The 12,374-nt window shown below is 42.9% G+C and overlaps 2 protein-coding genes across 6 annotated transcripts in view; both read left to right on the top strand.

Moving 5' to 3' along the window:
- The window catches only part of LOC125762058 (MAM domain-containing glycosylphosphatidylinositol anchor protein 1), a 222,217-nt gene extending 210,561 nt beyond the window's left edge, over positions 1-11,656 (top strand). For all 4 annotated transcript variants that reach the window (XM_049423790.1, XM_049423789.1, XM_049423791.1 and 1 more), the window contains exons 8-11: positions 4,982-5,103; positions 5,487-5,667; positions 5,819-5,992; positions 6,111-11,656. In XM_049423790.1, the coding sequence (XP_049279747.1) occupies positions 4,982-5,103; positions 5,487-5,667; positions 5,819-5,992; positions 6,111-6,353 (720 nt within the window). In that variant the 3' untranslated portion in view covers positions 6,354-11,656. The remainder of the gene's footprint in view (positions 1-4,981; positions 5,104-5,486; positions 5,668-5,818; positions 5,993-6,110) is intronic.
- Positions 1-12,374, top strand: part of LOC125762071 (uncharacterized) — a 494,872-nt gene that overhangs the window by 250,209 nt on the left and 232,289 nt on the right. The gene's annotated exons all lie outside the window — the stretch shown is intronic.

Here is a 12,374-nt window from a genome sequence, read left to right as displayed (position 1 = left end):
AGGGAAAAAAAGGGTCTTCAATCGGTGAGGACAAGGGGGCGAAAACAAAAAAAAGGAATCCGCCTAGAAGATGTAAATCTCTTCCTTCAACGTAAACATCCACCGCTAGCAATGGAAAGCTTCATTTTTTTTCTCTCCCTCTCTCTCTCTCTCGTCTCTCTGTTCCTCGCGGCAATGACCATAGACAATCTTCCATAAAGCCGAGCTATCCTCGACCTGTGACCGACCGTACCATCATACCGTGAGAGCGGCAAAAACCCGACCACGAAACGAGGCAACCCGGGATGGGTCGGCTGTCCGGTTTCCTTCGGTCCAGGGTAAAAAGGGATAATCCTATTTGTTTGTCATCGGGTAAGGGGGTAGGGGGGGGAGCGAGAAAAATGGGAAAATGTTGCGAAAGTTGGAAAAGGAATTGGTCGCCACTACCAGAGCGAGGACAAACGTCCGCTTCCCAGCCACAGAAACCACAATCGTATAATCGCCTTCCATTGTTGTGCGGGATTTGCTGCCAATCCGTTCGGTTGTTAGTGGTGGCTCTGCTGAAAACGGGGTTAAACCTTTCGCTCTCGAAGACCACCCGAATCGGTGTGGACCGAATCATCGAGACTAGGGGGTTCCTGGGGTTCACAAATCCATAGAAATGTCGGTAAAATGGATACTCTACTTTGGAGGGATGTTACAACTGTCTAAAAAAAATATGGCGGAATAGGCACGAGACTAAAAGAAATGAAAATAAGTTGCCCCAAATCACCGTCCTGGCACCGCCGGACATCACCAAGTTCGATTTGCTTTCCCTAATCCGTTACATCAATTAATCCGAAAGGTTCCCCTCCTGTGGACGGTTCAAGTAATTGTTTGTCGTTACCGAATCGTTTCTACCTTAAGTGGCTAAGTGTATGTGCCCCACGCACATACAGTAAATAGCATCGGGAAAAAGAGTTTCCCACAGATAGACCGGGGGTTTGGCTCTTTGTTAACCTCAGCTTTACTAGCTGAGGATTATGAAAATCAATTCAAAGCAATCGTTACTACGTGCACACACACTCGTCCACTCATCCCAAAACGGAACATTGGACTTGGCATCAGCCTCTCGTTGAAGATGAAACTCGAACAAGAACACGCCGCGGTTCATTTTCTCCTCTTCCGTAAGCTAATCGCACAGCTGCGAATGATGATGTTCTACGCTGTGTTATAGGTTTGGGAGGGTTAAAAACAAATTTTCGTCAACAGCCGTTGATCCGTCGTCGCTTTTTCCCAAAAATCCACTTGCCAATATGGGCTAGAGCGAGGACCATCCGTACGTACCTTGGTGGTATTTAGAGATTGGCAAAACACACGTGCTTCCGGACCGTGCCGGTGATGTGTGACAGCAGAAGGTGACTAGCAAACAACAACAATAAACAAATAAAAAAAAAGTTTTCGTGTGTGTGTGTGTGAGATAGCTTTTCCATGAAGAGACGAACAAATTGCAGCACACGTAATACGTAAATTCCAATTTGTTTTGGCAAAGGATTAGCTCATCCACCGAACGCACTCTCTGCCCTTGTGGAAACGTATGTTTCCGTTAACATAACCCTTTTGCGTACACGATTTGTTTACACCAAAAGGGGGGTTTTGGGAGAGGAAGAATCGGAATACCGTAGGGCCCAGAAAATCCAACGATCTACTACGCTCTACCATTTCATGCACCACATATCGGTGGTGGTGGTTCAAATGTATCGGCAACGGCTAGACGCGGAAATGCGCACTATAAGTGAGTGATGCAGCGGGAAAAACTTTAATACCGTTTCGTTAGCTTCGAGCCACAAAATGCTTAATTCGGTGCATGAGGTGGTACAACACGTCACTACAGCTCTCTTTCTCTCTCTCTCTCTCTCTCACGCCAGGTTAAAACATTTAAAACATACCGATTAAAGGATTAGCAAAGCATTAAAAATTCACTTCACTTTCCGCAAACGGAAACGGGGACTAACGGTGGTGGAATTGATAAGCGTGGATATAGTTTTAATTAACTGCATACTCTATACAATGTATTTGCAAAATAGCTCGGTACAGTGTCGGAACAACCGTACCGTCATAGATCAATTACCTCCCGGGCTTAATCCTGGCTCAGAAATTGCGGCCGAACTTTTAGCTTTAATGTTGGGTAATTGCAAAGATAAAATAACAAATAATGCGCAAGTAATCCATTCGACCTGTAAATATCGTTACGTTGTGCATATAGGACTTTCAATACTTATGTTACAATAAATCCTTGCTTCTAATACTTTTTTCTGATGATCTGCTAGATGCCTAATCATGCACTAGTCCTTGTTCCATCGAGATACTCAATGATAAAGCCAATAAAAACAATTTATTATACGCGTGCCTACGCTCTGATGAGCCTGGAAGGTAAAAAGTCCTTCCTGGTGAGTTTATCCCTAAAATTCGTTGTAACAATCACCTTTACGTTAATAGGTGATACCTGGTTGCACCAAAGCATTTCATCTTCAGCAAGTATCACAAACAGACGACTGCACGAGCTGCAATTTTCGATCAACATGTTCGGGGTGTTCCGTCACACTAAGCAGTGAAAATAGAGCTGCGTACATTGACAACACATTACGGATCGTTAGCAGTAGATTGACTATTTTCCGGCAAATGAAAATCGGAACCCGAACGAAGCATTCCCCGGAGGTCGTTTGTCCATGTAACTTGTTGAAGGTTGGATTTTGTGTTTTCGTGCCACAGAGTCGGTCATCTAGCGGCATAGCGTGGATTTAGCTTTTTCCCTCCATGGGACACACGGTTTGCGAAAGCGGCACAGTGTCACCTGGTTTGCGGGTGAAAATTCGTTTGTGGTTCGTTTACATTTTCTGCCAATTTTCACGGAATGGGTTACAGCAACGGTGGCATTTACGGTCACATTCTACTGCGTATTTCGGTGTTGTTTTTAAATTTAAATCTTCTATTTCCTGAGGGAATTTTACACTTGTTTTTTGCGTAATATTTATTTGACTTTAATATTTCGAGATTACTTTACAAATTTTATTAGTTCCTTCATGAATTCTTTTTACTTTTTACTTTTTATTTATATAAATTTAAAATCTTCATTTTATTTTTTTATCTTTGGACCAGTTAGACGAAAATCAATCAAAGAAATCTTAACTATTGTATTCTAGTGTTGCACAGCATCGGGAAAATAAATTCGTTTTCTGTTAAATCAATCGATTGCACTTCTATAATTTATGTATCAAGTTCAAACTACACAAAAAAGGAAGTATTTTTAGTGCCAATTTTAAACATTCCATCGCCTGTGCTGTTTATGAATGCCAGACATTGGTCTGAAACTCATATCCACGCATGACAACAGCTCCAGCACATTCTCTGAGAGGCGTACTTCCGGTGATAAAACGGGATTCTCGGTTGTGGTGAGCCGCATCCCGTTGTCGATGTGTGGTTGCCACAATCGATGGCGGATATTTTTGGTCTGTTCCGGAAATTTTCGATCTAACCACCGATAGATTGTTCCGAATATACATAGGTGTAGGGTCGTGTTCCCGATCGAAATGGATAACTCGGTGCAGAATTTCTTATTTTATTGGAACACGTTTAGAATGTCCAAGACAATTTTTATACACCGTAAAATAATGACTTTTAATAAATGTATCGTGCATGGTTTGAAATAAATTAACCTACGCTTAGTTTTATTTATTCATTATAAATAGAATTACAATCGATTTTTGTTAAAGATTTGCATAATAAATTCAAGTGCAAAACAAACACACCCACAAGACCCATTCGTAATGATTTGTACAGTTTTTACAAAACTTTTTTTTATGTCGTTGAATATTAACAACAACGAAAAAAAACGATTACTATCCGAAAACCATCAGACAAGAAAAATCGTAAGGATAAATTGGCACACAAAAAAAAGAACCACTAACCAAACACTCATGGCCAACCCAAAAACCGATTACACTTTTGCCGCCCAAGCGGCAAACCAGACATATTTTCTTTACAATCAATTAAGCTAAATAAATTGAGTTATTCGAAGTTATAAAATTTCACTGTTATTACTCGGTACAATGGACCCGGTTTTCTCATCCACTTCCGTCACGTGATGGCTTTTGTTGGTGCAATTCTGTGTAATGCCAATGTGCTCGGTGACTCTCAACCGGTACAACCACAATCCGGCTGATGGGGAATGTTTGCTTTGCTTCCAACTTCCTTATTCTTGCTCTTGTCCACACTCCTGAAGCACACACTTTGGCGAGCTTCGAATATTTTTTTTCCTTCCTTTTTTTCGATTACGTTTGGTCTTACAAATTCACTGGTAGTACTGTAGAACGGTTCAACTTTATTCAATTGTCAATCGTTGGTCCATCGCGGAACGGTGCCTGGGAAGCCTGGGAGAACATACGAAACAAGAAGAAAGTTGGCCCTTCGAAGCAATAATAGTCAACCTCAGGCAAAACGATGTGTGATCAAACCATGCAAACTAGGACTCGCACTTGGCCAGCGTGTTTTGAAAGGACGTTCCAGCAAAACCATTCATTGGCCACAATCCGATCTTGCTGCATATGCACGGATTGGTACGGGTCGGCTTAGCTCATATGTCGTACCGTACGAATCACTAATAGCATGTCCTGACCCAACTAAATTGGGGATAGAGGAGAGAGAAAAAAATGGCATGCATAACACACTCGTTGACAACATTCTAATATCATACAGCGGAAGCAAAACGAAGGATGGTTCAAAAGAACCATTTTTTTGACTCTCTTCAACTCTCTCTCTCTCTCTTTTCTGTTAGTGTCCTTACATGTTATCGTGGCTCAACTATTCATACGAGGAACGAATATCATTCTGACCTGACGAATATCATTTCATCGTCCTTTCACAGAAAAAGGACTACGTTCTACTTTTTTTGTAATAGAAACTACGAACACTCATTCATGCGCTTCTCTTGACTCTCTGTATTTTTTTGTACTCTCCTATGCAGGTCTCGTGGAATCAGAACTCATTTCCGCTGCAGCCAACCGATCGGCGTACGATGTCGTCCAGAGGAAATCGCCACACGCTCACCATTCGCCATGTGCAGCAGGAAGACTTTGGCAACTACAGGTTAGTGGAGAATGTCACATTAGTTTGGGTTTTATTTTATCCCTCAAAGTTAACTTTAAGCTGGAATGTAGATAGACTGATACAACTGTCCAGATTATATTCCAACTCCACCACATAAATGCCTCTGTAGTGAAGAATAAAAACCACAATGATATTCCTCATGTACATATAGTACTTTCTTGTCGATCAATCAACATTCGATATTGTGCCGAAATGGTAGAGACTTTCAGTACAAAATTTGCTGACACCTCTTTGTATCGAGAACACCGGATTGCTCCATGTTCATCAATACTGGCCCATTCTTCCAGCTAGAATCACGCTTGTGCTCCATTCCTGTATTTTCATGCTGCTTAAAATTTCCTTTAATTTTCCAATCTTGTTAGCTGCGTTGCGGATAACTCACTAGGACGGTCCAAGAAGTACATGGAAGTCTCAGGACGGCCAGGACCAGCTGATTTCCTGTCGCCACCTTGGAGCCGCTCGACCGACAGCTTTAACTTGACCTGGAAAGTAGAAAGCTATCCACCGCTCCAGGAGGTTCGACTGCTCTACCGGAAGCTGATGGTAAGTGTGCCGGCACAGATCCAAACGCGATCTTGGAGCAGTTCCAATACATGGGGATTGATTGCGTATTTCTAAAATTGTTGATCTTTTTTTTTCGTCCTCACTTCTACATCCACATCCGGTCACGCGTGTCCGTCATATCCGTACGTAGATGAACGAAACTTTCCAACAGCCGGGCCGATGGCATGATGTGATACTAACGCCTGCACCACGACCCCCATCAGAACCGTTGACACACGTCATGGCGTTCACGTTGCGTGGCCTGCAGCACAGTTCCGTGTACGAAGCCATCGTGCAGGCGAAAAATCGTTACGGCTGGAACGAGGTAAGACCTGAGCAGTGGTTAAGCGTATTATTCTTCCAGCATTGACCATCATCAAATGGACTTCTCCTCTCTCTCTTTCTCTCTCTCTCTCTCTCTCTCTCTCTCACACACATAAAAGGTAAGCGACATCTTCCAGTTCTACACGCAACGAATAACGTCCGACATTCACTCGGAGGAAATGCAGGTTGCCAGCTCGACATCGCGTTCCGGCTCTACGTCCTTGCACCGAAACGCACCAAAATCAACGGTTTGGAAAGTGATGACAATGACGCTATTGCCCATCCTTCCCTGGCTAATGTCTCCGTTCGGTGCCCTGCTACATGGCGGCACGCTATTCGATCGCTCGAAGCTCACCATCTAAGGATTGGCTCAACTCAATCATTCCGACGATCATCCGTTTGTGTGGTATTCTTAGGTGAAACATGTAATGATAGCAGCTCACAGCTTCCCGCCTCTGCTCCTTATCCTAACCCTAATGAAGGAAGATGTAGGAACGTTTTATTTTACTGATATCAATCAGTATCAGTACAACTTGTCTAGGCAAAAGGGTTCCTACCATGAAACGTTATGTTGAAGCAAATCCCACCCCAATTCTATGAAGAACTACAAACACTATCCGGGTTCCAATAGAAAACCTTGAAAGTTGTTATCCTTTCTCGAATCTTCAAACTTCAAACCGTGCGGCGCTTCAGGCCATTCTTCAAAGTGAGAACTCTAACTGGATCATTATTTGAGGTGAGCAACAAACTCCGAACAACAACATCAACCACATAGATAAGGGATGACACAGCAAGCAGAGATACATTAGATATAATTCAATCGTAGAAGAATCAGACCCAAGTGGTCGACAAACGACTGTACTTTGATAATTTAAACTAAAACCAAAAACACTATTCGCTCTCATAGACAGCGAAGTGTCAACTGTCTGATGGGTAAGGGAAGAATACTTCTTTAAAAAAAAGAAAAACCATACATATGCCAAAGAGACGACTCGATGCACACTTCCCCATTAGCAATAGAGCAAAGAAAAAACCTCGTTGTTTCATGCGCTTTGCTAACTAGCGATTCCTCCCACAGAGCCACCGATTTACCTATCCCATTCCCCTTCGTCCCCACCCCCTCCACGGGTGGGGTAGATCATCCCTCTGTATAGGTGTATATGTGTGACGCAAAAGTGTTTGCCGTGTTGTATAAGCTCGCAAACTAGATTCTAGCGCAAACTCATCATTATTAACCTCGAACTATCGCTTGCCACTTACCGTAGGCGCTTTAACCGTGTACATATACGCATTTGTCCGCAGAAAATCGTGCATTGTCGCTAATTTGCCGTCAAACACCTTGCAAATCATGGCGTGCCACACCGCATCCGGTGGTACGCACACGTCAGCCCACGGGTCTGGGTGGGTGGGAATTTGTCTGTGCCGATGTCACTCTCGGTACGTCCCTGGCACGTGACAGGCAAATCGGAAACTTTTCCCTACCCGTCTCCGTACTCGTACTTCAACGAAGGGGTCAGTAGTGCGCGGCATTTGGGCCTGACAAGCATACAAAGTTGTATGGGAGATGGGTTCCCTTCCCAGTGACACACCGTCCTCGGTTCGGCATCATTACTAATTCAACAAGAAAGTCAACCAAATCGCTCCGTCAGCTGGTGTGTGTGGGTGTGGGTCGGATGGATGGATGGATGAATGATGATGCTTTATGATTGTGCAAGGATCTGCGGTGGCCTATTGAAGCCAGTAACACTGTCATTTGAAGGGGAAACATCCGTGCATTGGGGTAGCGAAGAGATCCACAGAACCGTAAGTTGTGTGCGCTAATATTTAGATAAAGTCTTAAGCAAATTAAAATCAATTCGGGCTAGGCTCCCCGGGAACAGAAGTCAGCAACCGAGTGGGTAAGAAACATTCTGGGCATGTGCCATCTTACCACAGCTTGTCACTGTCACTGCTGTTACCCCGCTCAGTTATCCACTCTCTTTCTCTCTCTCTCTCTCTCTCTCTCGGTGTCTCTCTCTTCGTGGGGGATAATTTTCGAAGTATCTACCGTTGGTTTATTTACGCCTCGCTGCACGGATGACGAGAGCCTGGAACCTGGGTACGCGACTCGGTGTGAACGTTGGCACATGGCACCCGCTGGGAGTGAAGTCTTTTGTAAATAAATTTTAACCATTGTTTTGATTATCAAAAAGTCAACTTGTAGCAAAATTGACTAAACGACTTTCATGCTCCCGTGGCCCGAACGAACGAACGGCGCCCCGGACAGTGAACACAAGTGGGCCGAACACTTTAGAGCTCGTTGCAAACCCCTGGCAAGTGTACACAGATCACGCTATACAGATTTTTTTTGTTGAAGGGGACGGGGGTCCCGAAAAACCACCCAGAAATGTTTCAATAATGAGGTTTGATGAAGTTATTACACCGTAGGCAGGACCGGCGTCAGGGAAAACTTTCCGAAACGTCCAATCGTCGCATTCTTTCCAACTGGTGTTCCAAACTGCTGCTCCGGCTACGTGGCCATGCTCCATGCTTGGTCGGTAGGAAAGAATCAATTAAAATATGAAAATAAACAAACACCGCTGACATCAAATGCAAGCAACTTGGGTGCTGTTTTTCCTACTGGCATTCTCCCACCTCCTCTTGAATCATAGTACCATGGCTCACAAGTACACGTCTCTTGCGCAAACATACATACAACATACCGTCAGATTGACTCGAGCAACCAGAGCAACTTTACCACGCGCGCCTAGGACGCAGCGAGGTAGGAGCGACGCGCTTTTGCTATTGAAACCGAGTTTACCTAACGACCACAGAAGCTGCTTTCGTTCGTCTGCTTTTGTTAGTACAAAATTAGGAAAATTTACCAAACTTTCCACTCGGTTCCCAACCACCACCCGCCACCATCCACCACCTTTCCAGCAACAGGACTTTCCGTTCAGTTCACTTTCCTTCAAATTGTTTGCCAAAAAGCTGGAGATTGAATTTCCGCGGTTTTAATGTGCAACTGTGTTGGTATGTTGTTTTTGCACCATTTGTGTATTTTTGTTGTTTTGTTTGTTCCCTACTTTAACGAATCGAAATGTGAAACAAAATGAAAACCCTTGTCTTTGGAACCCACAGTTTGATCTACCACCGGAAGGCGTGATGTATTGGGTACTCTTGTCTTTTTCCTCACCCTCCCAAACTGATGGGGGGTTTTTTTGCTGAGTTTTTTGCGATTCGATCATGTCCGATGTGTCGCATCATTTTGACGGAATAAGATTAACGAAGATTGTTTCCGCAGCTTCATTGTGCCTCTCAGCCTGATCCCAAATCGCCATGTCTAAGCGCTTCATTCTGTCCGCCTGTGTCGGTTTGTTTCTTCAGCCCAAGTGCCGACGAATCCGGTTCGGGTATTTGTCTCCCTTACTTTCATTCTTTTATGTGGTTTTTTACACTTTTATCCACTTGGAAACCCATTTCCGGATCATTCTTAACGAAAACTTTGCAAAATGTTGTGGTTTTGGGGAGGGGAGTTGGAGGGTTCTTTTTTTTTATTCATTGAGTTTGTGTGTATGTGTGTGATTTAGAGTGAGAAAGAGAGTGTCTACTTTCATTCGGTTTTTTTCACAAGCCTTCCCATTTTTCCCCCTTTTCCCGAGAGATAGCTTTGATCGTCCCAAATTCAACACGTCAATGTGTCTGTGGTGTTAAAAGTTTTCGGTTTTCGGTCTATAAAACTTCCGCCCCGATATTATCTTGCCCGCATGGTTCAACCGACATCCGTTTTTGGGGTGTCCGTGGGACACTCATGTTGCGTTCCGCCTGTCCGTCTCTTATGCACCAGCGCTCCCTAGTTGACTGTTTCGCTGGAAGCTCGAGAAAAGCACAAGGATGCGGAACACATGCCAAGAAAATGTCGGTCGAAACCCGTTTTCGGGAAGGATGGAAAGCATCTCCCCAGGAACGCTCCCATATAACCTTCCTGAGTGACATTCATTCACCGAACACAATCGCTATCCTACTGGGTTTGCGGTGCGAGAAAAAAAAACAAACCGGGAATCCACATTAAAGAATGGAACCAAATAAAAGGGACAGGAATGAAGAGAAAAAATACCCCCAGATATGCAGTCGGCACTTTTGATGCACTCAACCGTGAATAAGCCTGCAGCCATGATGAATGGTGCTGGTGGTGGTACTTTTTCCGACGCGCCAACTTTTCGTCCTTTTGGTGTCTTTTTGGTCTATTCAGTAGCTTGAAGCTTCACTCTGCTCTACTCTGTCTATCCTTCCATCCCCTATTCCATCCCCTATTCCACCCCTGTGTGTACAGTAGTGTCTTCATTTCAGTGCAGAATATTGAATGAATGTGAAGTATTTAAACTCGCGCAAGAAATTTGTTTGACAAAGATAAAGAAACTAAAAGCCCCTCCGTACCCTTGTATCACAGTCCAGAGGAATAGATTGTGACAAAAAATGCAAAACGATACAAAGCATTAGCAAAAAAAAAACAAGCGTTGGTCTAATTCCCGTCCAACACACAATGACGCCTACCCCCTGTTCCGCTAACCGGCGCTTCATCAACCCCCATCAAAATCAAAGCATTGAAATTTGTGCTTTTCTAGAGCCAATGCTTGTAATGTACATTTCTAGCAAAAGAACGCAGTAGAACATTTTACTGTAAGCGACGTGTTAGTTAAAGCTCTAGGAGCACGTGAATTGATTCGTCAACGTGACGCAATCGTTTTGTAAATAGCACATTATTAATCTACTTAAACCACAATCAAACCCAACAACACTAAGCAAATAAACTACACAAAACTACTTTCTGGCACAGGTAGACTCGTAAGTAACGCTCACGTACATACACTACATTCGCTGTTTCAAACTCACACACTAAACAGTTTCACACACACACACACCCATCCCCCCGGTACAAAATGAGCGCAATAGTGATAAGAAACATCAGTCTCTTTCGGTGGAAGCATATTGAATGATCCGTACATTCAACACTTATTTATCTTCTGATGATACATTTTTAACGATACAAGCAGTAACAACAACAAAACAAAAAAAACCCGGTTAATGCAAATGGAGTCTGCCAAAAAGCTACACTCCGAAAGCTCAAAAAGCTCTGTGCATAAAACACGAGAAACACTAAACTGCTCAAAATTGAGCCAAACTTGCAAGAACGAGGATAATGATGTTCATGGAAAAGAATAGCAAAGAAGCAAAAAAAATGAATGCATATACTAACATCAAACGAACTCGTGGATTGAACGAAGACTTTTTATATTTAAATATGGATGTACCTTTGAGCATGTAAATCGTAAGCCACTATAATAATAAGTACCACTACTAATGAGATGCGCGGCCGAAGTGGAGACAAAACAAAGCAAAACAAAAAAAGACGGAAGAAAATGTGTGTGGCGCTAAAAAAAAAACTAAACGTATGGACGTGTTTAATCCGAATGCAAATTTTTAGGATTATGATCAGCGATCATGCCGAAGGCTTATTGGTGATAGCCGTAAATCGTAGATAAGACCGTACATATTTAGCCTTTAGCATAAAGACACGAAACAAATACAACTCCACAAAGACACACACACACACACCCACACAAAACCGAAACATGAAACAAACAAATGAGCGAAATTTAAAAAGAAAATCAACCAAAAAAAATAAGATGAAAATGAAAGTACTTAAATCGAGGCTAAAATCACAACAGAGAAAAAACAAACACTCTAGATACATTAATGAGTAATGTGGCGCAGGCTAGGTGGAGAAGAAGAAAAAAAAATTAAGTAAATTAAATATTGACTTTAATGGTAAATAAATCCCCCAAACAAAAACGTACCGTAAGTAATTGCTCCAAGCCGAAACAGTGGCCCATTACCAGAAGGAAAACCAGAACTGGACCGATACAAGCAGACGATACTTGATCAGAAAACCAAACCATCAAATTGGCGTCAAAACATAGAAGTAAAAACTGCTGGGGAGCAAAAAGCAAAAAAAAACAAAAAAGGATAGCATCCCCATGGTTGGAGTCCGTAACCGTGCTTTGAAGCAAATCCTGTATGATTATTGTACCAGTCCACAAATTCGGAAAATAAAAACAAAATTAATACGAAAAAAAGAGTTGTTTTACATGTATTGGGGAGAGCTTTTTCTCCATTTTCTATTGCCGCATTAATTAGTATCTCCATTACATTAACTCCCCACCAGCTTAGGTGTGGGGAGGTGAAAAGAAATTAAAGCGTTTTCGTTTTTGTTGCCTACTCTCAACAACTGAAGTTCATAATAAACTAAGAAAAAACTTCAATTACTTCACATTATTTGTCTTGGTGTGCGCTTCCGTCTCGGTGTCCCACACCGAAAGACTGCATTGGAAGGAAGGTTCCAT

This window comes from Anopheles funestus, chromosome 2RL (assembly GCF_943734845.2).
Source record: "Anopheles funestus chromosome 2RL, idAnoFuneDA-416_04, whole genome shotgun sequence".
NCBI lineage: Eukaryota > Metazoa > Arthropoda > Insecta > Diptera > Culicidae > Anopheles > Anopheles funestus.
This window is presented reverse-complemented; position numbering and strand designations above follow the sequence as displayed.